The sequence below is a fragment of the Vulpes lagopus genome, chromosome 15 (assembly GCF_018345385.1).
Source record: "Vulpes lagopus strain Blue_001 chromosome 15, ASM1834538v1, whole genome shotgun sequence".
Lineage (NCBI taxonomy): Eukaryota > Metazoa > Chordata > Mammalia > Carnivora > Canidae > Vulpes > Vulpes lagopus.
Window position 1 is genome coordinate 36,220,324 of NC_054838.1, and position 27,869 is coordinate 36,248,192.

The 27,869-nt window shown below is 33.2% G+C and overlaps 1 protein-coding gene across 7 annotated transcripts in view; it reads right to left on the bottom strand.

Moving 5' to 3' along the window:
- PICALM (phosphatidylinositol binding clathrin assembly protein) overlaps positions 1–27,869 on the bottom strand; it is a 103,261-nt gene that overhangs the window by 21,942 nt on the left and 53,450 nt on the right. For 4 of the 7 annotated variants that reach the window (XM_041730273.1, XM_041730271.1, XM_041730275.1 and 1 more), the window contains 10 exons: positions 26,769–26,875; positions 24,563–24,604; positions 22,077–22,162; positions 20,084–20,207; positions 19,670–19,806; positions 17,084–17,187; positions 2,578–2,685; positions 835–966; positions 708–738; positions 425–524 (listed from right to left, as the gene is read on the bottom strand). In XM_041730273.1, coding sequence (XP_041586207.1) covers positions 425–524; positions 708–738; positions 835–966; positions 2,578–2,685; positions 17,084–17,187; positions 19,670–19,806; positions 20,084–20,207; positions 22,077–22,162; positions 24,563–24,604; positions 26,769–26,875 — 971 coding nt within the window. Of the gene's footprint in view, positions 1–424; positions 525–707; positions 739–834; positions 967–2,577; positions 2,686–11,678; positions 11,829–17,083; positions 17,188–19,669; positions 19,807–20,083; positions 20,208–22,076; positions 22,163–24,562; positions 24,605–26,768; positions 26,876–27,869 lie in introns of all 7 variants that reach the window. The other 3 variants (XM_041730274.1, XM_041730272.1, XM_041730277.1) reach the window with 2 other exon arrangements.

Below are 27,869 nucleotides of genomic sequence, written 5' to 3' on the forward strand. Positions count from 1 at the left end.
GTAATGATTAAAGGAGTTTATGCTCTGAGGTTAGGCTTCCTGGGTTCTAAAACTCCACCCAATCACTTATGAACTCTGGGATCCTAGGCATATCATGTAATAACTCTGTGCCTCGCTTTCATCTGCACAATGGGGGCAGTATAGTTATTACTACATAAGGTTAATTTGAGGATTATAGAAAATAAAGTCACACATTTATTAGAATAATGCGTGGCACAAAGTAACCTTTAAATAAATGTTAGCTACTAAAATATACCTGACAAATATAGTCAATCAGCTTCCTTAAAAAATATATATATACAAATTACTTATGTATCTAAAACTCAATAAATAATCTTTCCAATTAAGAGCTATCATTTAAAAAACATTTTCATGTTCCACATCCTCCTAAATTATTCATGTTACTGTGAGCTTTTCAACTCACCATTGTTGCAGCATTCCAAGCAGTTGTTGGTGCAACCTTTGGTTGCCAGTTAGATCCTCCAGTTAGCTTCTTTTCACCTGGCTGACTCCAATTTACATCACTTTAAATAAACATAAGTGAGAACATTAAATGTCTGTGATTATACAAAGTTTCTTTACTATTCACTTAGATTGAACAAAAAGCATTTAAGATGCAGATCTGACATCTCTACGCATACTTTTGAGATGAAAGCCAATTTGACTCTAAATGGCACATGAGGAAATAAAACATAGAAAACACTCACTTCTTAGTAGTTCCATTTCCAATGCCAAGATCTAAGACAGGAAAAACAGAAAGCATTTAAAAACGAGACTCATTTCTATAATACAACTTATTTTAAAGAGGATTAAAAGAATCCAAAGAATACTTACTGCCCACAAGGTTGGCTAAGGATGAATCCAAGTCATCAGATACTAACTTGTTAGGTGGGAGTTTGGCAACAGGAAGACTCTGGTTCTGAGAGGCCACTGTTGGCTTGAGAAGTCCACCTAGTTCATCAAAGCCTTAAAGTTACAAACAGATGAAATAGGATTTGTAAGGGACTTTATGGTGCTACAACTTTCTATAGGAGATCTCTGCCTTTTCTACTCGTTTGCTGGAAAATCCTCCACGACACTGGGCACTAATAAATGCCTTTAAATGGAAAAGGGAGAAATTCACCATTTCAAAGTTAACTGATTGAAAAGGCAACTTTGCTTTAAGAAAAATCATGTCCTATTTCACAACAAAATTATATTAAGGTAGACAGAAAAAAAAAAAAAAAAAAAAAAGAAGGATTTGAGTAAACAATTCTTATTCCAAAGTTGTGAAAAAGAAGGGAATGGAATGTAATTCTCTCCCTCACTGGCAATATTTTCTGAAGATTCACTTATAAATACCTAAAGAAATTTAGATTAAAAAATACATCTCTGTATCTTTGAAAAATGATTTTTCTAAGAAATATTTTACAGACCTCTTTATATTCTTCAAATTGGAGAATGTAAGGTATATGTATATATATTCCTACATTAGAAGGAAGTGAAAATGAACCATTTGATTATCACTTTTCTTCTGTCTAAAAACACTTAACCTAAATTATACCTAAGAAGTTACTAACCTTATGCTTCAAATTGTATTAAACCATCTAGTAAACTAGGACATTGCTTAGAAATGAAAATAAAATCTACCAAAACGAGAAACTAAAGTGAATCCAATCAAACAAACCTACTAAAGGACTCAATAGCATAATAATAATAGAGAATTTGAAAAAGAAAGTCACCAAAAATGATGGTTTACAAAATATTAACAGTTGATCTCTATTTCCTTTATCCTTTTTTCCCAGAAAGACAAACTCAAAAGGAAAAAGTCAAATGCATCAAAAAATAATAAACCTACTAGCACACAGAAAAAAACTTCTTAGAGTTCATATATACTTTTTATAAGCTTGTTTACTTTTTGTATAACTGATTATATATTATAAAATTTAAAAAATGCCTCAATATGTTTAAATGGCTTGAACTTACTAACCAAAATCAAAGGTCATCCCATTGTAAGAATAATCAATTTTATGGAAATTCTTAATCTTTATAAACCTCAAATCAACAAGATATTAAATGAAAACAAATGGAAATCTGGCTCTAAAATTTATATAAGTTCTTTTAAGACAAGTGAACAAGCATACTTAGAAAGAACCATCCTTAAAATACTAAAAAGCCCCCACAGCTCTGATATTTAATACATTCTAGCTGTTTAACTCAACAAGTCAGGTACCAAAGGTTTTATTTTCCTACTTTTCAAAAAAGCCAATTTCACTTCAGTAAAGGTAAAAATTGTAATGATTACAAAGCACAACATTCTACACATAGTCATTAGCAACTTACCTATCTAATCTGAGTAAGATCTTATTTAGTTCTGGGAGAAACAAAATCCTCCCAGAGTCAAACTGCCACTAAGAAAAGGGTAACAGTTAATAATTCCTTGAAATTCTCATCCAGTGGCTAGGAGAAGAGGAACAACTTCACTGGCTATCCCAGTTTAATCTATTTACACATGCTCAGAAGAGTATTATTATGTGTCCTCACACAGAATCTAAATGAGAACATTATAGTAGTGTTAATAAAACAATTTTTTCTTACCCCCAGAATCTACAATAACATTGGTAGATTTATTTCCAAACACAGACTCAAAGTCAACATTAAGGCCAGCTGAAGGATGTGGCTGTGCAACTGGAGATGGAGTGAATCCTAAGAAAAACCAAAATGGAAAAAGCTCAATTCTTTAATAACTCTACATTTATAGCTCTTAATAATGCTGACAACAGAATGGAAAAAGCAATAAATTCCCCCCAATGAAAAACAAGGTCAATCCTTAAAGCAAAATGTTTCTTAATACTACTGCATCTTTTTGTGGTAATGACATTTTCCACAACAAAATCATCCTACTGACAAAGAAAAGTAACAAAAGAACAACTGAAGTTGAACTACTGAGTTTGTTTCATTACAAAAGTAAAATCTTTATGTTTTCCCTTAATTTTGTATGCAGATGATGTTTTTATAAACTAAAAACACCTAAAATTCCAGGACTTTGCATAAAGCAAAATATATACACAATGCAAACGATCGCTTGGTAATGAAATAAATTTTCTATGGTGCTTTTAAAAATATGAATCTGGGCAGCCTGGGTGGCTCGGCGGTTTAGTGCCGTCTTCAGCCCGGGACCTGATCCTGGAGACCTGGGATCGAGTCCCATGTTGGGCTCCCTGCATGGAGCCTGTTTCTCCCTCTGCCTGTGTCTCTGCCTCTCTCTGTGTGTGTCTCTCATGAATAAATAAATAAAATCTTTAAAATAAATAAATAAATAAATATTTTTAAAAAAATAAATAAAATAAAATACTCTACTTAGTATCCCCAGGAGTCAGTCTTGTCACCTACTCACCTTCCATTATTTCTCTCACTTTCCTTCTTCCCTTCAATGGTTAATCAAATGCAATACGTTTTAAGTTCATTTGAAAAGTAACAGCATTACAATCCACTAATTAAAGTTACAATCCACTAATCCTCATGACCCCCTTGCGCCCAGTTGCCTTTCGACTATCAAAAAAAATAAGAGATGCCTGGATGGTAAAAGAGGTTAAAGCGTTAGACTCTTGGTTTCAGCTCAGGTCATGATCTCAAGAACCAGTCATGTTTTTGAGATTGAGCCCGTATCAGGCTCTATGCTCACCAGGAGTCTGCTTCTCTGCCCCTGCCCTCCCCTTCCTCATGTGCTCTCTCTCTCTCTCTCTCTCTCTCTCTCTCTCAAATAAATAAATAAATCTAAATAAATAAATAAAACAGACTATTTTCGACTCCTGATCACCCACCCTCTAACTTCAACTTGTTACTTAAACAGTGAAGTGGACAACTATACAATTAAACATGCTAATTTACCTAACTCTGAAATACCAGAACATAAATAGAAAACTCTTTTCTTTCCTATTACACTGATGCTACTGGTATTAAGCCAACACTCAGCTCCTATCTCTGAAACCAGCCTATCCTGAGGTAACAAATGAAGATTTTTCAATTGTGAGGGGTAGTATTTTTGTGAAGTGAGGTTCTGAATTTCTTGGGTCTGAACAATTAAAATCATTTAAAATTATTCAGTCACATGATTTGGAAAGCTTTCAACCACTGAGTGTATATCTAAATAGAACTAAATAGTCCAGCAAGGATCACAAAGGGATTTTTTTACTTTGTGGAAGGCTATCACAAACGGCTCCTAAACTCTCTTCACCGCTAAATTCTAGAAAACCCAAATATGTGTGTGTATAAAAACTAGTATTAGAAGATTATCAAATACATTAGGGAGAAGTTCAACTTTTCAGTCCTAAACACAGGCTCTCTTCACTCTCTCAACTTTCTGCTAAAGGACTTTCACAGTCTGTCAGAACCTCACTTTCAATTCTTTTTTTTTTTTTAATTTTTATTTATTTATGATAGTCACAGAGAGAGAGAGAGAGAGGCAGAGACACACGCGGAGGAAGAAGCAGGCTCCATGCACCGGGAGCCTGATGTGGGATTCGTTCCCGGGTCTCCAGGATCGCGCCCTGGGCCAAAGGCAGGCGCCAAACCGCTGCACCACCCAGGGATCCCATCACTTTCAATTCTTAATGTACTTAATTACCAGGATATAAAGTATAATGATAATTGTACTAAAAAAACTGATCTTAAAGAAAACTGTAAAAAGTAAGATAAGATTTGGTGAGAAGTCCATGAAAATCCTCAAAAACAATGACTTATAATGACTCACACAGCTGGTAAACATCAATAATATTACTTTAAAAATAGCATTTTAGATCTAGCATGAGTATTCTGTAGGACACAAATTCTTAAAAATGTTTTTATTGCAGGGACGCCTGGGTGGCTCAGTTGGTTAAGGGGCTGACTCTTGGTTTCAGCTCAGATCATGATCTCAGACACCTGGGATCAAGCCCCCAGAGTCTGGGCTCTGCCTTCAGCAGAAAATCTGCTTGGGATTTTCTCTCCCTCTGCCTCTGCCCCTCTCCTTGCTTGTGGCTACATACTCTCTCTCAAGTCTTTTTTAAAAAGTTATTTCATAATTACTTAACTCTTAAACTACTTTAAAAACAATGGCCATACAATGAGAACACAAACACTATCAAAATATAAAATAATTTAGTATGTAAGTATGACGATTCATCAAGAGATTCCCAGATTTTCTAGACTTAACATTTTAAAGTGTACAAGCCGGGATCCCTGGGTGGCGCAGCGGTTTGGCGCCTGCCTTTGGAAAAGGACGCGATCCTGGAGACCCGGGATCGAATCCCACATCAGGCTCCCGGTGCATGGAGCCTGCTTCTCCCTCCGCCTGTGTCTCTCCCTCTCTCTCTCTCTCTCTGTGACTATCATAAATAAATAAAAAATTAAAAAAAAAAATAAATAAAGTGTACAAGCCTTCTAAGAATTACATCATGGGCTCAGGATTCTTCTCATAATTCCTTACAAAAAGAACTGATGTATCTACTCAAGGAAGACAAAAACCTACTGTGCTTAATTACGTACCCATGCTACCATCATAGGATAAGAAGTACACATATTGTTCTTTAAATGATTCTGGAAACAGTACCTTGGCTAGACCTCCAAAGTTTAGAAAATACAATAATTTATAACTAGGATAGCATATCAAATTCCTGTTTTCTCCTGCTATTTGACTCTAGCTTTCTAGAATCTGGTTAGTATCCCAGATAGGCCTATTTTTTATAGTAATCTATTTGTTACTTTCTGTAAAGAGAGGAGACATTTCTTGAGGCCCCTGGGGATATCAATCTGTGGAATTCTTAGACTATTACCTAAAAGTATAAAAGGTTTGAGGGATATAAAGTAATCCAGAGATAGCACTTCAAATTTAAAAAGTCTCTAGGTATACAAAAGGAAAAAGTAAAAAGAAATTTTGAAAAAATTATAAAAGCTGATTGGCTATCAGGGAAGCAAGCAATAAATTTCAAACTAACAATCTTTTAAGTAATAAACATCTATAATACCTCTTCAAAGTAAGAGTTCTAAATTATCATTTCAATGAACATTATCAATTTAAGAGTCTTTTATCCCAAGTCATTTTCTGGGAAACTGTTAGGATCTAATTTTTAAAAGCTACTAAAAAGTTACTAAAAACAAACTATTGTCACAATTTCAAAAGGAAAATTTAGGGACAAAAAAAAAAAAAAAAAAGATGAACAGGCTCTCCGAGTTAAGGTTAACTGTATAAAATAATCATGATAGGGGATCCCTGAGTGGCTCAGCCATTTAGCGCCTGCCTTTGGCCCAGGGTGTGATCCTAGAGTCCCGGGATCGAATCCCACGTCGGGCTCCTGGCATGGGGCTTGCTTCTCCCTCTGCCTGTGTCTCTGCCTCTCTCTCTGTGTCTATCATAAATAAATAAATAAATAAATAAATCTTTTAAAAAAATCATGATATTGCCTACTCACATTTCACCAAGGCCCAGTAAAGACTCCACCACTGACCACCACTAATTCATAGATTAATAATTTAGAAACCACTGCCCAGCAGAGCAAATCTCAGAAGAACAATTATAAATTAATTGAAAGGTGTAAGATGAACAAACTTTGGGACTGAAAGGGACTCCAAACACTTTCCAGAAAAATTTACTGTTTTGTTAAGGGATTTTGGTGGTAGTTCCATAATAAATTAGGTCTCATACTTTTTGTGAAAGTAACTTCTACTATTTATTAAACCCTATTAAACACTAAGCAAGAACTTTCTCAACAGTATCTTATTTAAACCTCACAATAACCCTAGGAGACAGTTATTATTATCTTCATTTTACAGATGAGGAAACAAAGAGATTAAACATGGTTACTCAAGGTCAAAGATTAATTAAATGGCAAAACCAAGACTTAAACCCCAAATTGTGGATTCCAGAATTGTGATTCAGAGGTTTTCAGTTTAAGTATTTCATCTTATATAAACTAGTAAGTAGAAAAAAGAAAATTCTATTATTACAGCTCTAATAATGAATTATATTTATTCAACTATTAAACTTCTTGAGCTTCTCGTAGTAAATGCTATAGGCCAAAAAGGTCAACAGCTTGTGGCAATTTTAAGTCTAGAAGCATTTAAAAAAGTGTTCAAGGCAGTATCTGAAAATTAAATAGTAATTTAGGTAAAAGCTATATTCCAAATATAAAATGATTTGCATACACAAGATGGTTTTCAATAGTAGTTTTAATGATAATTCTATGTACCAGGTGTAGTGCTGGACATTACAAAGTCATATATGGAAACCTCATTATTATCCCAATTTTCATAGGCTTAGAAAGGTTAAATACTTGTTTCAAGTCACACAGGTAAGGCAGTAGAACTGGAATTCAAATGCAAACTCACTGGATTCTAAACACATACTTTCCATCAAATGTCTTCATAAATTCCATTTTTAAATCCGTTTAATCATGCTCACCTCTGCTGGGTCAAGAATCTCAATTCTTTAGTTCTATCAAACCTACTTTTAATGCCAACTGCACTAAGGTAATCAACTCCTATCCACACACACACACACACACACACACACACACACAAATTCAGCTGGATTTTGGGGCTTCATTACTACTGTGCTGGCCTAGAACATATCTGGAAAGACAGAAGTGAATATAAAATTGGCCATGCCCCTCTGGAAACAGTTCCCCATTTCTACTGCCTTTGCAGTGCTGAACAAGCACATGTTTCCAGGAGATTTCCCCTACATCTGTGCCACAACAGCTCAGATCAAAATTATTCAGTGTTCTATCACTAACATCTATACAAAGAGCTTCAAGTTCCATAAGCTTGTAATAATAGAAAAACATTATAAGCTCCTCGGAAAATGTGAACCTTTTGAGTATGGATTAAAGTAGGGAGAAGACAAGCATCCATTCACAAAACAATCCTATGTTTAATCAAAGCAAACAAAATTAGGTAAAAAAGGATCTGTTCTTCAAAAGCAAGTATTTTTTCTTATCAAATTTAAAAAATTCATTTTAAAGAAAACAACTCCCTCCTGCATAAATAAATTGATAAACTTTAGAGATACCATTACCTACCTCCGAATAAACCAGCTACAGTAGAAGGCTCATGGCACATAAGCGTAGTATTAGGATAAGCTTGAGTGCCACAAAAAGAATCTGACAAGGCATACACGGGGGGAACCACGGGGGAGAAGGACAGAAAAAAAAAGGAAAAGAGAAAAATGAGGAGGAACAGTTAAGAGTGGAATGGAGTAATTAAAAAAACCAAAACAAAAATAAAAACAGGAAAGTCCAACCTTAGTGTTCTTCAAATTACAACTTACTTAAAAAAGCACTTACGTCTCCATTATGAACATTATAAAGTATATATACAACAAAAATTTAAAAATAACAGGCACTGCATTTCCTTAGAGAAATAAGCAGCAGTTGGCTTTTTTAGTCAATATTAATATGCCTTCTGATGTCTTCTTTTACAGATGAGAAGGCCTACCAAAGTCATAGACATGGCATAGCTGGGGCCACTACCCACTCTTCTTAACTTATGATTGTTTTAATGAGGACAAGCTACTAAGGACACTGAGGTTTTACATCATTAGATCAACGTCCTCTTCTGAAAGGGTTAGAGGGGATCTATGTAGCTGTCCTGATTTTTCTGGGTTGTTCTTAATCTTAAACAGCAGAGGTTGGCAAATTACAGCCAGAGGCTTATTTTTATATGGCCATATGAGCTAAAAAGGCTTTTTACACTTTCAAAGGGTTGTTTTAAAACATGAAAGAAAATAAAAAAATATATAACAAAAATCTTATGTATTCTGTAAAGCCTGAAATATTTACTGTCTGGCTCTTTACACAGAAAGTTTGCTGACCACTGTTCTAGAGAAGCACTATCCAAAAAAATTTCGAGTAACAGAAATGTTTTACAAATCTGTCCAATATGGTAGCCACTAATCATTTGTGCCACTGAGCAATAGAAATGTGGCTAGTACAACTAAGGACCTAAAAATTTGATTTTATTAAAAATTAACTGTAATTAATTACAGTCTAAATGATAATGGCTAGTGGCTAATGAGACAACGCAGCTCTAGGAATAACATACCTTGGGTGGTCCTTTCATGCTCTTAATACACTGAGCATGAAACTGCTGGAATTTTTATCATACAACCCTATTTCTTAGGAACTTTTAAGGTGGATTAAAAGGCTTCTTATTATAAAGCCTCTTCTTAGGACAGACATAAGTAAACTACAGCTGCAAGTCTTCATAAATAAAATTTTATTGGAACATGGCCAAATGTATGCTTATGTATTGTCTATGGCTATCTTCATGCTATAGTGCCAAAGCTAGTAGCTGCAACAGAGACTATGTAGTGGCTCATGAACCAAAAAATATTTAAAATCTGACCCTTTAATTAAACGTTTTATGATCCTTGTTCTAAACTAATGCCTGGGTTGACATGAGTGGTTTTCATTTTCCATTCTGTACTCATTTTTACAAATATGTAAGTACTGAACAATAGTTTTTGCTATTAACAAAATTTGACAGATGTGATTTTTCAAAAAAAAGTATACTCTGTAATTTTATTTGTACTATTTTGCACTCAAAGAATAGAAGAGTTTAAATAAAGTCTGTATTTCCATAAGGAAAGGGCACTACAGAGCAAAGCTGCAAATCTCCTGCTTCAAGCTTCTGCTCCTACTAGCTGGGTTGTCTCAGTACATTAACTTTTTGGAACTCAGGTGATTGATCCATCCATAAAATGGTAGTAATTCTCTTACCAATATGAGAGTTGAGAACTTGAATAAACATTCTCTGAAGGTTCTCGTAAGCCCCAAATCACCAATTCTATGATTTTAATCTTCAAATGCACCTACTCACTTTGGCATATACAGCCATCAACCTTACTAACTTTCTTTGCTTTCTGATCTTCCTCTTGCCCCAACCCATAGGCCTGAAACTTAAGAAACATTAGGAAAATGACAATTCTAGTATACTTCTTTTGTCACAGGCTTTCCCTGAAAAGCTGAAATAATAAGCCTCTCACAATGCTTTTTTTTAGATTTTTAATCACTTCTGTTTCAATGTGAAATAATAGCTATGGCCTTTATCATTTAAGGTTATTGCCTTACATTCTGTCCATTTTGGGTGAACAGAAGATTGACATACTGAAGCACATGCTCTACTCTGACCTAAAGGATGGAAATTATAAGCCCCAAAGTAAAGACATATCTGTTTCACATCCCAAATTACAGCAAATGACTTTAAAAGACACAAGAAGCTATACTTACTAAATATATACTAGTTCATATGCAATAAGTATTAAAAAAATATAAACTTATTAGAAAACTGCATTCCAAGGATAACTTGAGTAACCCTTTATTAAGTAAACAAGGTACAGCATTTCACAAATTTCCTAAAGAGTAATAAAATACGAAATTTAGTTTAACTTTTTATTTAAATTTGTAATTATTACAATGACACGAAGGAATAATTGCAGTCAATTATTACAATTTGGAGCTATGAGACTAGTTATATATAATGACAACACCTGCCTTGGAACTTTCTCAAATCTCCAACTACTCTTTTCTAGTCACCTCTCTTCTGCTCCCTCAGATGTATCAAATAGAATGTTCAGAATGTGGCCACATGATCTATTTAGGGTACACAGAAGACTTTCTGCATGTCACATTAAACAAAGATTTAAATTTGCATCACCTTAAAAGCTGTTTCTCTGAATTGAATAAAAGTTTCACCATCTTTTAAGGGGTGTTTAGCATCTTTCCAGCAGGGTTCAAAAATGTTAATTTCATTAGTTTGAGTAGATACTCAAAAACTTACATTTCCTAGTGTAACTCTGGAGTGAAATTTTACCTTTTTATGGATTTTTATACCACAATTAAAGTAAACTTAGTTGTTTTTCATTTTCTACTTGTCATTTATCTCCAGACTAACAATGAAGTAAAACCCTTAAGAATGGGATACAGTGGGAACGCCTGGGTGGCTCAGTAGTTGAGCATCTGCCTTTGGCTCAGGGTGTGATCCCAGGGTCCCAGGATCAAGTCCCGCATCAGGCTCCCTGTGAGAAGCCTCCTTCTCCCCCTGCCTGTGTGTCTCTGCCTCTCTCTCTCTCATGAATAAAATCTTTAAAAAAAAAAAAAAAAAGGATATAGTATTATGTATGGAACTTGAGACCATCTAAAATTGTACCATTTACAGTTTAAAAATAAAAAAAAATTAAGATTGCTACTAAGAATGATAATCACCCTCTCTCCCAAACACAGAGGGAAAGATATATGCATGCATAAACATGTCAGTAAGTTTAAGAGATGTTACCCTATAACCAACTCTGAATTAATAAACAAAATGTGTGTGTGTGTGGGGGGGGATGTAGCAAATGATGTTGAACAACTTGAATATCACATTACGATAGAGAACAAAACACTAAAAAAAAAGCCCAACTTCAAAGGAAATTTTCTTTCCTAAAACTTGGATAAATAAATAAATAAATAAACAAATAAATAAATAAATAAATACTTGGAATAAATAAATTAGGGATATTCATTTTAAAAAGTTACTACATTACTGCTATTTAGTTTATTTTAAAATTTGATATTAAAATCCAAAATAATTATTGCAGTGCCTTAAAAATAATTAATGAATATGTAAAAAATATTTAGGCAGTATAAACATTAATTGGAAAGAAAGGTTAAATGGTACTTTACCAACAAACATTTCATGAGTAGGTGTCCTAGTAGTGAAAGTGGATACATCTGAAGAAATGGGAAGGTGAACATCACCACTACTTTTTGTGAGGAAAGGATTTAAGCTTGGAATGGCATCATCAACAGCATCTACAGTAGCAGAGAAAGGATCTGTGCAGTCCAAGTGCATTACAGCAAAATGAAGAAAGGAAGTAAATTAATTAGTATTGTAATTAGTCAAAAGATGCAAAGTGAAAAGTAGCAGCTATACTATTGCTTATTAAAGTAAATTAATTAGTATTGTAATTAGTCAAAAGATGCAAAGTGAAAAGTAGCAGCTATATTATTGCTTATTAATCTTAAGTGCAAAATACTAATCATCATGAAGATGGAAGAACATTTTACATATTTTAAAATGAATCCTCAGAAGAAAACATTTATGTGTCCAATTAACATCTGCAGCATACTAAGGATAGATCTGCTCCCCAACACTAGGAAGCCGATAGTCAAATAATCAAAAAAGAGAATAACCAAAACGCATCTATAAAAGAGCGACCAATCCTGGACCATGTTCCCCACTATAGGTGGGAATGTACTGGCTTTCATGGCATAGTTATGTTTATTCAAGTAACATATAAACAACCAATATGTGTGTGGTATATGTAAAATTTCAAAAAACAGAGAATTAGGGGTAAAGGGCTATTTCTAACGTGCAGGTATTATATAGGTTCAGAGGTAGGAAATAAAAAAAAAAAAAGAGGAAGAAATGGTCTAATGATTTAGAAACAGGAAAAGGAATTTTAGAAAAAGTAAGAACAGACACAAAAGCCTGGTGGCCATTTAGTAGACTGGGAACTACTCTGAAGAGCCCGTTAAGAGTTCTAAAGCCAAATCATTATGGCTTTAAATGATTTGCTAAAGGAATAACAAAAGTAATGTTCCATATTAGGATGGCCAAATATGTATTATTATTAGATCCCACTTTTAAAGTTATTTTAGAATCAGATATTTATTGTTACCTATACTTCATTCAAGATAATCATCATTCCAATAACTGAAAGCCATTCATCATTAGCAGTAAAACACTTTTAACCTGTAAGTTCTGTACTTTTAACCAGCAGTCTGTTCTTGCCTACTCTAGTTTATGATTCTCACTTAACAATATAGTATTAAGTAAGCCCTGTATCTTACTCTAAACTGTATGATGAAACAGTAAGAGGAAAGAAATAGCCTCAGGACCAGCTAATTCACTACAAGCACACTTCTCCCTAAAGTCAATAAATTTAAAGCAAATGCTCCACAAATCCTACAACTGTTTAAAAAAGGGAAGCATCAAGAAAATATTGAGGTCACTGACTTATATAGAATCTTTATAAAAACTTTCATTTTTATATCACACCTTTATATCAGGACCTTTTTTAGGAATTAAGCATTCCTATGGAACATCAATTCATACCCCAAAATAAAGTCCTACAAATGTATCAAAATTTACTGATATAATATTCAAACTCAAATGATCATGTTTAAAATCTTTCCCATCCCTCTGCTTCAATAAATGGAACGGGGAAAAAGAATCCAAGAAAGTAACTGAGAAATATGAAGCAGAAAACAGATATAAGAAATTGGTTTTTTATACTAAAATAAAAATGTAAAAAAAAAAAAAATGTAATGATGACCACTCTAAACTCCTTTCTGCATAAGAACATGTTAGAGTTGATCAATTCATTGAAAGTACATATTAAGATATTGAATCGTGCATGAAATTTTTGAAGTACATTATAATTGCTGCACCCAAAACATCTCTAGTTTTTCATGCAAAAGAAGCCATGAGAGAAGTCATTCAAAAAAAAAAAAAACACTTTTTTTTTTTTTTAAACTAAAGATCTAGTAGTTTATGAGAAAAGACATGTTTGGGAAAGGTCATTAGTTATCTGCTACTCTGATGAATGAATAAGTTTTATCTAAGTACTTAGTATCAATCATTTTCCATTATATGAAACAGCCCAGAGAAGAATATGCAGAAACATGCAAGCGCATCCGTACTTAGGTCCATCAGACACTAAGAAAAAACAGTTCTTAATCTACTTGACAAAATATTACAGATTAATACAGATGTTATTCTGTTAGTGGATACTATACCTATCAAGAATAAAAACAAATTCATTAAGATAAAAAAATAATAATGTTTCAGCTATTCCAACTTAAACTTTATTCACTAGATTGTTAACTACTCTAACTTCCTTAACCTTTTTTAAAAATTGGTTTCTTCCATTATTTTTATCATTATTCATTTGAAAGTTTAATTTTATGTTACAATAGTAAAAAAAAAAAAATCCAAAACAACTAAAGATTAAAACAGTTATATTATAGTGCTGAGGTCCTAAATACTGGGTACCTACATTTACTCAGAAACAATTGAGTTTTTCACTAAAGTGCTACATGTTTCATGCAAGCTGAAAGCAAAGCAGCTTAAACTTCAGAATGAATAATTCTTTTGTGCCTGAATTAAATTTTGAAATCTTGCTTAAGATATGTATCAGTGTACTGAGCTGATAATATTGTACATTTTTAGATCTGCTACAACACAAAGTTTTAAAGGTGATATAAACTTAAATCTTCGTACATCTTAGTATTCAACATGAACTGCTTATTCAGACTCCAGACCATTTCTTAAAAAATCAAAGGCTCATTAATAATGCAATGAAGGGAACAGAAGAGCTTGTGTTCTCTATTTCACGTTCATTTTTAGGTGGTATCTTAAATGCCTTTTACATAAACATGCAAACCTTACTTTAACTCAATATCGATTTATCTGTGACTGGGAATACACATTATCTGTAGTGCTTATGGTAAGAACTAAAATAACACAAAATCTGTTTTAAAAAAGATGAACTCTGCTATTAAAAACCATTTTAGCATATGAAAGCAAGACAAACATAAAATAAGATATTAGGATTACCAAAAACTCATACCTTTGGGGTGCCACATGCTATAAAAGCAGCGTGACATAAAATGTTATTTTAAATGTTTAGGAAAATGGTTAATTCCCAAAACAAAACAAAACCCGAAAACAACAAAACACTTTAACACTTTATTATCATCAAAACTTTCTATTTATATGATTTATTTATCTTAGCCTAACTTTAATTTCAAAAATAAAGTAAAAAATCTTAATCTGAATGTCCTAGATATAAAAAATAAACTGATTGAATTAGGAAGTACTCAAGTTCTTGACTTAAAACACTCTTCAGCTTTCCAATTAGGCAGAAGTCAAAACTGAAATTATCACCAGCTCAGAAACCAAATAGCTTTATACGGAAGTCAAGATAAGATTTAATTCTTAAATTGAGAGGTTCATAGTAAACATTACTGTCTCTTCCTCATATAAAATGATAAGCTTTTAGGAAAATAATAGTCAACTGCTACAGCCTCTGCTCCTACTGTTACTTGACCTGTATTTTTAATACTTTTAACAGTCTCACTTGTACACAGCACGCCTAAATGTTAAAATATGAAGGGAATTTTGACGGAAATAGTACAAAGAGCAAAATAACCTAAAATAGAAAAATAAGACATGATTAAGTATATTCCAACATACTGTATTATCACACAGACTGCTATGAGATGAGTTCTTCTAACAGGACATTAAACAACTCTTACAGGCTGAAATTATTCTTCCACAATATAGTCTATCTGCTTCATCTGAGTTCAATAATCCTATGTCTAAACTTTAATTTGTCATTATTAGAATTAACTAGATATGGTGTCCAAACAAAACAACCTCACAGTTCAGTTTCTTTGAAATGTATTAGTTCTCACTAAGTCTTCTGTAAAATTTCTCATTCATTTAGAAAAACAACTACATTGTAATCAATTTTTTTTTTAAGGGAGGGAAGCAAGCTAAAACTGCTTAAATGGTCATGTCAATTCTACTAAGCTTTTCTAAAACAGTTCACAATAAGCAGAAAATAACTACGTAAATTTTGACAGATTAAAAATCCTAAAATTAGGACTCATCATTAAGATCTTTAAAAAAATTACTTTCTTAACCTTAATTTGGTATCTACATTGCATTCAGATCATTCTAAAATATTTACTGACTTTAAACTAGCTTACCATTTTTAGAAATCAACTCTGAGATCTTAAGATTTAGCTAAATTAAACTAACCTTCTAAGTCAGTTTTTAAATCAATTCATGACTCACAAAATTAGTCTAGAAATCTAGTGTTCAAGTGTCTCACTATTCCTGTTCCCTGTCGTATCTTGAACCAGAAATAACCTGTCCAGGAAAAAAGAAAATATCTACTCATTCAACAAACTTATTAAAAGTCAAAATGTCCTAGGCAATGATAATATAGGATTGAACAAAATATTTTAAAACTCCTGCCTTCATAGAGATTACATTCTATTATACTAAATAGAGTCTCAACAAGTAACTATAAAAAATAATGAAAAAATGTTAAGATTTGAATCATTAAAATATAGATGAAACAAGTTTAATTCATATTAACATAAACATTCACTAGAACAATTAATTTATCTTGCTATGAGAGGTAAGCTGATCGATTCAAATTTTACATGTGAGCCAATAAAAATTTTAAGGTAGCTTGCCATTCTCTATTGTTCTGTAGAACGTATCCTTACTCAGAATATCTCCCCTTTTTCTCCCAAATAATTTTTGAGCATTTGTAAAATAATACATATATAAAAACGGAAGCACCAAAAACAACCAAATGAAATAACTTGAAAACATACTATATGTATGTCTAAGCAAAACTGGTTAAAAATTGACAGGGACTAGGTTCAATCCCTCAAAGATACCATGTCAATGATCATGATATTGTCACATTAAGATCAAAGAACTACTCCAGGCAGCAAACATTCCTGGTTGCTATTCGGCGAAAATTATTTGAATATGAAAATCCTACAGGTCTGAACTAAACACAAGTTTTGAATACAAGTAGCATAAAGATTGTCATGACATTTCTGGTTAGAACATAGTTCACGGCTGGTAATACCATATGAGTTTTATTAGAACCTCATCATATATTTACCTGACAGGGGTTTTCTTTATCCATAAGTCACTTTTTTTCTATACCAAAAGCAAAATAACCCTTAGGCATTTTCTGATTATGCAACAGAGATTTAACATTGAAAGAATGATTTCACACTTCAGCATACACTGACTGGGTCCTTCCTCTTCACCTTCATTAAAACTTCATTTCATAATTGAACAGAAAATTCTAAAATTACATTTACAAACACATGAAAATGTCTTCAGGAACAAAGTGACCTTATTGCCATTTTAGTAATTTTCAAGTTCTCATGTATCAAGTGTGACCAAAAAACACAAATAAATGAAACACTACAGAAAGGGAAGGGGAAAGGCCTATACAACATATAAGACAGAATTCATTAATGCTTACCTCCCCATGTACTTGCTACCTGAGAAGCAGTTGACATAGGAAGTACAGACGGGTGAAAAGTTGGCTGTTGCAAATCAAGCAGATCATTTGGTAGTTTTGATGTGCTAGGAAAATATTTTGAAAAGATGACTGATTAGGTAAATATTGCTTATCAGCCATTCCCTTTCTCCTGCCCACTGAATCAAAACATTAAAAGTGAGAAAAGGCCCCAATAATGTAAACCTCAAAAGGAGGAACAGTTTCAGCAAAATAACAGTTGCATACCCTTTATATATACATAATAGTATTTTTTATTTATAACAACATATTTCTAAAGAGGGTTGGAAAAAAATATTCAAGTACTATATTTTAAGTTTATACAGGATTCAAGTAATTATAGCCCTTCTGGAAAAATTAGTGAGTCCCCCAGGAAAATACTGATTTCCTTACTGAAATGAACTGAAATATAAATCATCATGGTAATTTTAATTTTTTTAAGGAAATTGGTTTTCTTACTTTTCATCTTCAAAAAAAGTCAATTACATTTGTAATATTAATGCCCCTAACAAAGTAAAATATCTGTCAAACTCACTTCTTTTCTTCAATATCCAAACATACCAACAATACAGGAAAAAGTTACACATATATGTATGATATAAACTTATAAAAGAGAGCCACCATTCCCCTTACACAACTGGGGGGGGGGGGGCACCACTTATACCTTTTATGTGATCAAGGAATAACAATTCAAAAAAAGATCCCAGAGTTTCCATGATTGAAGCATTGTGTGTACTATAGCACAGATATTTTTAACTTACTCAAAAACAAAATGTCTTTTAGACGTAAAAAAAAGTTTTAATAGATAAATAAGAATACAAATGCTTTTAGTGCTGAGGAAAAAAAAACAGAATAGGCAAGAAATATTTTATAATAGGCTGTAAGATTTGTCCTCAATTACAATTAAAAAGGTAAATACTTTGAGGTCATGTATTAAGTGAAATGAAATACAAAGTAGTTCTTTATCTAATAACTTGTTCCATTCTCAAACATCTTTTCCATTTCTCTCTCCTAAGATAGACTTCTTTACAAGGTCCCGAAGTAGGGACATTTCACTGGTTCAATGTTCTAAAAGGTAGTATACAAAAAAAAAAACAAACAAAATAAACAAGAAAAAAAATTATACAGCTGAAGGAAAAACTATTAAATTCAACAAACATCTACTAAAGACTTTAGGGAAGAGGTAGCGACTGAGTAAAAGTTACACTCAGCTGTGACAGGACTCAGTAGGTGGGAGGGAAGACCTTGTAAGAAGGAGTTAATAGAATAAACAGCAACAACAAAATCAAAGAAAACCCTATCCTTCCTTTTCTATGGACCATTTATCATGTGCTAATTTAATTAAGCATGGTATTTTTTTTTTTAAAGAAGTACTTTTTTTTTTTTTAATTTTTATTTATTTATAATAGTCACAGAGAGAGAGAGAGAGGCAGAGACACAGGCAGAGGGAGAAGCAGGCTCCATGCACCGGGAGCCCGATGTGGGATTCGATCCCGGGTCTCCAGGATCGCGCCCTGGGCCAAAGGCAGGCGCTAAGCCGCTGCGCCACCCAGGGATCCCTAAGCATGGTATTAAAATCCTATACTAGCAATCTGGGAATTCACTGGAAATGAAAAATCTTGGGCCTTGCCCTATACCTACTGAATCAGAAACTGGGAGTGAGGCTCAGAAATCTATGGCTTCAGATACTCTCCAGGTGATTCTGATGCTTAATAAAGATTGAGAACCACTCAATTTGTGCCGTACTATACATCTTATTTGGAAACAGTTTTTTTTTAAAAAAAAAAAATTAAGAAATAACAGAGCCAAGATTCAAACCAGAATCTGACTTCCAAACTTAGCCTTTAACTACTCTGAGGTAAAAGGACAAATTTAGAATAAGTCAATTAATCTAATTTGCCTGGAAATAGTAAGTTCCATTGATAAGTAGCTTCAATTATGCAACAAAATTATTGAAGTTGGTCTGGTAGGCTTTAATGCCACAGAAACCTGGCAACTATCTAACTATGCTCCAGATTACTGAGTTTAACAGTTGGAAACTGACAAGTAAGACATTTAATATCCAATGAAAGGATACTATGAAACAGATTATATATCCACATACATAAATGAAACTACATTCCAAATAGTATAAATTTGTAATTCAGCCATCTTTGGTTTCCTAAATATGCAAAATATAAACTCTTAATTATACCACTATCATCACTTCCTTTTTGTGAATTTATGAATACAAAATCATACACTAGGGATCCCTGGGTGGCACAGCGGTTTGGCACCTGTCTTTGGCCCAGGGCGCGATCCTGGAGACCCGGGATCGAATCCCACATCGGGCTCCCGGTGCATGGAGCCTGCTTCTCCCTCTGCCTGTGTCTCTGCCTCTCTCTCTCTGTGTGTGACTATCATAAATAAATAAAAAATTAAAAACAAAAAACAAAAAACAAAAAAAACAAAACAAAACAAAATCATACACTAAATCTGAAAAGCTGTGTAACATTTCTGAGAAATCTTTAGAGCTGTGTATGTAAGGTAATCTTTATCTCCTCTACCTACCTGTTAGAAGAACTAGGGGTAGAAAAGATGTCAATGGCTGGTGCAGTCATTATACCCCCTGCTGAGGTGGACACAGGAGAGGCTGCAGTTGTTAAAGAGGTATGAGGTTTCTTTGCAAGTTCTTTTAGACGCTGTTCCTGTTGAGAAAGGGGACTAGCTTAAGAAATCCAAAAGGACATTTGTTGTAAGGCCTTGGAAAAAAGCACGTTCCAATTTTATTCTGATAGCAGAAAGCTATTCACTGTTTCATCAGTCATTCAATGTCAGGATGAAAAATCAGACTATTACTGAGCTTCAACTTCATTTGGATTACTAAATATTCAATTCTGTTAGTCTATTAAGAGGCCCCAATTACTTGATGAACATCTATATTTGTTGTTTTTCCCAGTAAGGAGAATGCAAACAAACACCTACCTTTAAAGCTTTTAAACGAGCCTGTTCTTCCTCTAATGCTGCCTGCTTTTCCCTTTCATCCACTTTGGTTAGAGACAGGCCAGTGCTTGCCAGGGAAGAGACTGCGTTGGAAAGTGTTGTCGCCCTAGGTAATTGGACAAAGGTAATTTGGCTTTTTGCAACCCCGTTATGAAATGGTCTGGCAACATGGCCAAAGATAAGCACTACAATTATGAACTTACCTTACAGAGCAAAAATCAGTACTTCAGACGAAATATTCTACCCAAGGACACAGGATTATTAGCCATTAGCTAATTTATACATTCACTGCTTTCTAAACTATTAGACTTTGGAAAGGGTTCACAATAATGGTAAGGGACACTGCTTCTTCCAAGTCCCAAGGGACAGAACCAATCCAATTAGAAAAGACCTCATGTGCTCCTAAAAAATCCCTACTGGATAAAATGTATTGAGTTTCTCACAGTAAATTACTCTGCCAATTTACAGCCTAGGTTTTGGCAGTTACTACTACAGGAACATTAAAACATGAGAAATAGTAATAATTAATATGTCTAGATATGTTTCCCTTATAAGAACACCCAAAGATGTGTCGTTCCCAGAGGACCATGGGTTCCTTCAAAGGAAGATCAAGTTTATTTCAGTCATTAGTCCACCTGACATACCTTCTTTCTATCTGCTACCCTTTTGCCAAGCTAGAATTTCCTTTTCCTTTTCAAACATATCACACATATGCACAATGCATCATCTCACTGGCAGATTGACAGCAAATCACCTCCTTTCCCTTATACATCAAAACCTTATCCATTAAATTCCCAAATGTCGATTCTAAGCAACATAAACACATGCAGTAAAGAGTTCTAACCAGAAGAACTACTCCTCATGACCTTTATTCATTTTCCTTTTATCATATACCAAACATCATTAATTTCTACCGTAAGTATAAAAGTGGCAAAACTATTCAAATTTTATGTAAAATCAATTTTATAAACATACAACACAGAAGACAAAGGAAAAGTAATATAGTTGTGATAGAAATGCAAGAAACCCAGTAAATTTTATGAAAAAGTGTTAAGTTATTAAACCAATGTACCTGAACTACTTGGCTATATTTTTCATTACTTTCTCAAGCCGTATAATTTGGCTTATGCTTCTAAAAACCTACTAGAAAGTTCAAAGAACAAATTTGGAATTAAAAAGTACTAAAATCCAGTAATAACATTTTCCTTTAAAAATTACTTAAATTTTGTTGCCACAAAAAAAAAATTCTGAATCAAAAAGTCTAAAGAAAAGTTAAGTTCTCAAAAAAAAAAGTTAAGTTCTCATTATAAATATTTTACACAAAAATTTTTTCATACTGTTAAAACAGAGAAAATCTTCATAAAAACCATGAGAATTACTCATGAGAATTACTCAACACAAAACTCATGTTCCAAAGTCAATATGAGATGAGCTGTGCTATTTTCAATTTGCTAGGTTAACTGGTTTTTAGTCTTGCAGATCAGCTTAAAGCCAAGCAGACTGATTAAAATACATCAATAATTAACCCATGTGAATTGGATTTTGAAAAAGATGATGAAATTTGATGTCAGACATTGTAGGTTTGAGTCTCAGAATTACTACTGTCTACATGTCACTGGGCTATAGTGAGGGTCAATCAGTTTGTAAAAAGGTATAAGAGAGGATGTGAATTAATGCATTACCACCTTTAAAAGAAATACTGACACTATGAATACAATTGCAAACCAAGGAGTCAGTGTTATTATTTTAAGAGATGCTGACATCTATTGGAAGACCAGAAACTATTCCAAGAATTTACATGTGTTAACCCCATTTAATCCTTGGCAGCAACTTTATGAGGCAGATGCTATTAAGCCCATTCTATAAATGATTAAATCAAGATAAGGGGAAGTTAAATAACTTGGAATTAAAGCTGGATTCAACAACTCTCTCAGAAACATCACTCCTGCTTTTTGCCCCACAAAGAATAATGTACCTGCTTGCAGCTGTAGAATCTTTGATTTTCTTTCCTTCCAAGGAAGCTAAATGTTGTTCCAAAGCATCAAGAAGACTGCTGGGGGCCTAAAATTGTACAAACAGTTAAGATTTTTCACAATAATTAGATAACTCGGCAAAAAAATACTGTCATCTAACATATGAGAGTAACAAAAATAGGTATATTCCTCATGAACTAATTAACAGTAGAGTTTTAGCTATCAAAGAACAACAGTATTTAAAAAAAAATTTTTTTTTTAATTTTTATTTATTTATGATAGTCACAGAGAGAGAGAGAGAGGCAGAGACATAGGCAGAGGGAGAAGCAGGCTCCATGCACCGGGAGCCCGACGTGGGATTCGATCCCCGGTCTCCAGGATCGCGCCCTGGGCCAAAGGCAGGCGCTAAACCGCTGAGCCACCCAGGGATCCCAGAACAACAGTATTTTTATTACATAAGCATCACTTAGTAAGAGGCATTAATAAACATAAAAAAATATATAAAAATGGAGACTACATGGGTGATGGGGTAACTGGGTGGCAGAAACTAAGGAGGACACTTGACGGATGAGCACTGTTATACTGTATGTTGGCAAACTGAATTTAAATTAAAAATTTAATTTAAAAGAACTGACACTAGAGAAACATGAAATATTAAGAGGCTCCTGCAAGTAATTTTTTAAATATTTAACTTATTGGAATTTTAAATAAAAACATACTCCTAAAAGCTAGACATATATTGTTGGGCACGTTCCTGGCAATTAATAAATACTTGTTGAGTAACTGAAAGTATGCAAACATTATTTCTGAATAGTGATGGATAATTAAAACTACAGACCAGCATCAAGAAAATGCAAATGAGATACAATTTCTTACCCACTAGAATTGCTAAAGTTAAATAGACTAGCAACATCAAACATTGATGAGGATACGAACAAATGGAATTCATACAATGCTGGTCAAAATTCATCCACCTTGAAAAAGAATCTGAATTTTCAGATCTTGAAAAAGGATCTAAATTTTCTTTTTATGAAGTTAAAAATATATCTGGTTTAACTATCCAATTCCATTCTGAATTATTTACCAAGAGACATAAAAACACATCTCTACAAGAAAAGACTTGTTTAAGAATGTTTTAAGCAGCTTTACTTACAATAGTAAGAAACTACAAATAATCCCTAAGTCTAACATATGGGAATGGATAAACAAAACTGTAGTGAAGTCACAAAATGGAATACTATTTAACAACAAGGAAGGATGAATTAACAATACATTCAATAGATGGACAGAGGTCAAAACACAATTAAATTAATTAATAATTATCTTTATTAATTAAAGAAGCCAGATTAAAAAAAATACTTGCATGACTTATAGATATTACATTCACGATCTGATAAAATTATGCCATTAGAAATCAAAACAGTGATTTATGGAGAGGACTAGGGAGTGACCAGAAGGGAACCTGAGAATTGGCATGATGGAACTGATCTATATACTGAATGGTGTGCTGATTAACACAAATGTTTACAGTTACCAAATTCTATTGAAATAGATAGTTAGCTCAGTTTTGTTTTAAAAAACAAAGACTGGACTGTGAAGGCTGTATATCAAATCTTATCTAATTACTTTCAAAAGGCAACCATTTCAGGGAGCTGAAAAGGGACTGTTCACTATCTTTGAGTGAAGCAAATGCATCAGTGGCATTTACTTGCCCCATGTTATCTACAGGATTTGAAATAAAGAGTTATTGGATTATAGGAATCTAAATCTTTCTACCAATTAGGACTTAATTTCCTTCATTTTGTATTTTCTCTCTATATACAAGACCTTAGTATAAGAAAGACACATAAAAACCAATTAAAGTCAGAAATATTAGATTATAATATTAACTTCTATGTTGAACTGAGAACACATGTGCACCACTCCCTAATCTCAACAAAATGCCTAAGACTTCCAAGAGCTCTTGTCAGAGATGATGAGGAGAATGTTGTTGAAGTGATTAACATTTAAAAATGTATTATGGCACAACAGGCACCTTGCTAGCTACCTTGTATGTAATTACTGAGTCTATGAGGAAGACACTAATATTATATATTCATTTTATAAATGAACAACTTGAGAGTGAAAATTTAATAATTTGCCTAAGATCACATATCTGATATATATCAGGAGCCAACATAGGGTCTAATGTATATCTGACCTGAAAGTCTAGATATTTAACTACCATGAATTAAAATTGGGCTTTGAACTGGAGAGACTAAAGGAAAGAAACTAAAGGAATGCTCTAGTAGTGGCTAGCTCTACCAACCTAAGAGATGAAGAGATCATAATGTTAGAAAAGTCAGCAATATATCATGTTAAAATCTGTCAAGAAAAATTACTGATCTCGACAGTAGAAGCTGGGTATTATTCATACTTGTACCCTTCACACCTAGCAATACAGTGAAAGATAGCAGCCAGTGGATTGATAGAATAGCAATATGCTTACCTGTGAAAGGTCTGGTATATCACCTCTGTCAATTCCGACTTGCTGTAAGAAGCAGCAGCATTGTATTTAATGAACAAAATTATAATAAAGCATTATAAATAAAATTTAGAAAATGAAACTTATGGCTAGTACTCTGAATAATATTCTAGATATCTTTAAAAGGAGAAGAATATTTAATCTCCAGAGGTATCATTCAGTATTTCCAAGGGCTGTTCTTTAATGGCTCTAAAAGTCATAAAAGGAAAAGAACTAGAGTTAGGAAATTCAATAAGAACTATTAAGTTACCATCTCTACATCTTCTAAGCACCTTTTTAAGCTACCTTGTTACAATCTGAAAAATTCATCACTTTTATGTTTTACAAAAACACTATGGCAAGAAAAAGAAAGGCTGACCACGAACAAGTTCTCTGAGGCATTAAAAGAAGTTAAGGAACAAACCTGATGACAATGACTTTGTCTTTCTCCATAAAGAATGCTTTTCCTGGCAATCACCACAGATAACAATTTTTAAAACCTATGTTACACGAGTCGGCCAGGTTTTATACAAACACCAAATGATCTCCAACCAAGATATATCTATCAACACAAGACAATTCCAGCACACTCTCATGATGTTCAGGCACTAGGCAAAATGATAAAAACCATTCTTACTTTTTTCTAGCCCCAAATTAAAAAAATATTTCCCCTCACTGTAGCTGTTTCACTTTCTTTTCTTTTCTTTTAAGATTTTATTTATTTATCCATGAAAGACACAGAGAGGCAGAGACACAGGCAGATTCCTCACAGGGAGCCCAATGCGGGACCTGATCCCTAGCTCCTGGGATCAAGACCTAAGCCAAAGGCAGATGCTCAATCACTGAGTTACCCATGTGCCATGCTATGTTTCATTTTCTATCTATTCTTATTCTCTCTTCCTTTTCTCAATCTCTCAAGGGCCAGTCCCAGAATGGTATCAGAAAATTTGATAAAACAATTCATGCTAAGATCTTAATAGCTAATCACTAAGTGATACATGAGTCCCCTCCAAACACATTTGAAAGGTTACTTGTGCCTTTAACCCAAGGACTAAGGTCTCATAATGAAATTGCAAGCCCCAAAACAGTCTCATGAAATAATATTTTATTTCTCACATCATATGAAGCAGAGGTCTATTTCGTTTCAGACTAGAAGAACTGGAGGTAAATAAAGGCTTAAAACTTAAGTCAGGAACTATTAAATGTAAAGAACATAAGAAGCTAAGGTGAAAAGTCAACAAATTAAGACATTTAAATAATTTACTGGAAACACAGTATAAATACTACCTTCTGGTTTTAGTATATGACTGATGCAAAAGTAACGGGGGGGGGGGGGGACATTGATTTCTCCTTGAGAGATACTTTAAATCCAATATAAACTCCAGTAGACTTCATAAAATAGCTAACGTAAAGTTATTTTCTTCAAAGTTCTCACCATGCTGTTAGAATGAAATATCACTATGGTAATAGAGCTACAATCACCAACTTGCTGGCCAAATTAACTACTTTGATATAATTGATCAATTATAGCCTAGTCAGAATTATCCTAGCTAGACATCTCTACCGGTGATGAGTAGAGGGGAGAGAAAGGGAAAACAAAGAAAAACACTTTTGAGAGTTGCCTCTGTGGAAGCAAGATAATGTCTGCAAGCATTACCACAATATAAGTGCCTTCTATGACAATGTCAGAAAATCATTTTTTAAACAGATTTATAAAATTATCCTATAACCTACATTCATGGTTTTCATAATCAATGATAATAAATACACTAAATACACCTCTGTAGGGAAACAAAGCATGGTGAACCATGTGACTCTAGTTGCAAGTCTCCCTGGAGGAAAAAGGTAAGTACTCACTGAATATTCTCTACCACATAAAAGGATAAATATGCTAAAATATATGGCTAACGCCAAACATAAAAATCTCTGCCACCATTATATGCCACCTACCCGATTTTATAGAGAAATAAACTATTTAAAAATAGATTACCTTTCAATATTCAATATTGAATTAAATATACAGGACCTATCTTATTCAATATCACATCATACTCATACCATAAGAATTCAATACAACATGGATATATATGTCTGAATATATACTTCATTATATTTATGATGTTTCTTTCATTTGGATGATGCCATATTTCTTTAACAAGTTAGAAGACAAATCTACTTAAACGCAGCTTACCTCTGCAACTTTGAGAAACTCTGAGATTCTTGTCATCCTAGTCAGGAACTTCTTATAGATGTCAAGACCTTCTTTGCACTGGTTCTTTTTCATATCAAAATATTTTTCTGCCAAAATAAATGTAAAAATACTTTTATTCATCAAAACAGAACACTCAAAAGGGAAAAGGTTTAAATAACAGCTCCAAAGAAATCACACAGAGGTGTCTCAGAGAACACACACCCTACAGGAAAAATATCAGTGTTCAAATAGCTTAAGACATTTAAAGCAAATTAAAACAGAAATGCTATTATATTAAAATAGAAAAATTATTTGACTACATTCATATTACTAGTTTGTTCTATATTTCTTCCCTCATCAACTCCCTAAGTATAATTTGCATTTTTGTTAACATATACTTCTCTCCATTTAAAACAGCAGTAACTTCTATTTCCAGATATTCTTATTAATAGTATATTAACAAAGATGACAACTTTAACATGTCCAAATGTCACTTGGAAAGCTCACTTAAACTTACATAAACAGCAATAAAGAGCTTTATTTATACTAATCATAGGGGATTAAGACTGACTTCGAAAACTGTGTAGAAAACCTTCTTTTACTTGTGCAAAAAATAAGCCAAATTTCCCTTTCTTCACACATTAAAGCATTCCTAATAAGCCTATTAAATGGGGAGACAAGGGAGAATAAGCACACTGGAGTAAACACATTTGATATCTGATACTTGACACTTAGGCACCCTTTCCAGACTATTATTTGTCTACTATATCTAAGTCCCACAGGAAAAAAATGATCATTTCTAGGCAAAATTAACTGCATTTTATAAATAATAAATACACACAATTTTAAAATGCCTCAAAAATAAAGGGCATCCTAAAAACTAAATATTTAATGAATTTAAAACAATTATCAATATTAAAATTAGGCTTAGAAAAAATCTGTTTTATAATTAAAATTCTTCATGGTGTAAATTGCGAGGAAGTAAGATTCTTCTGGGAGAGAAAAAACTCCAACTTAATTTTAAAGGATTTTTATATTTCTTTCACTTTTTTTTTTTTTAAAGATTTTTATTTACTTGATGGGGGAGCGGGGAGAGAAAAG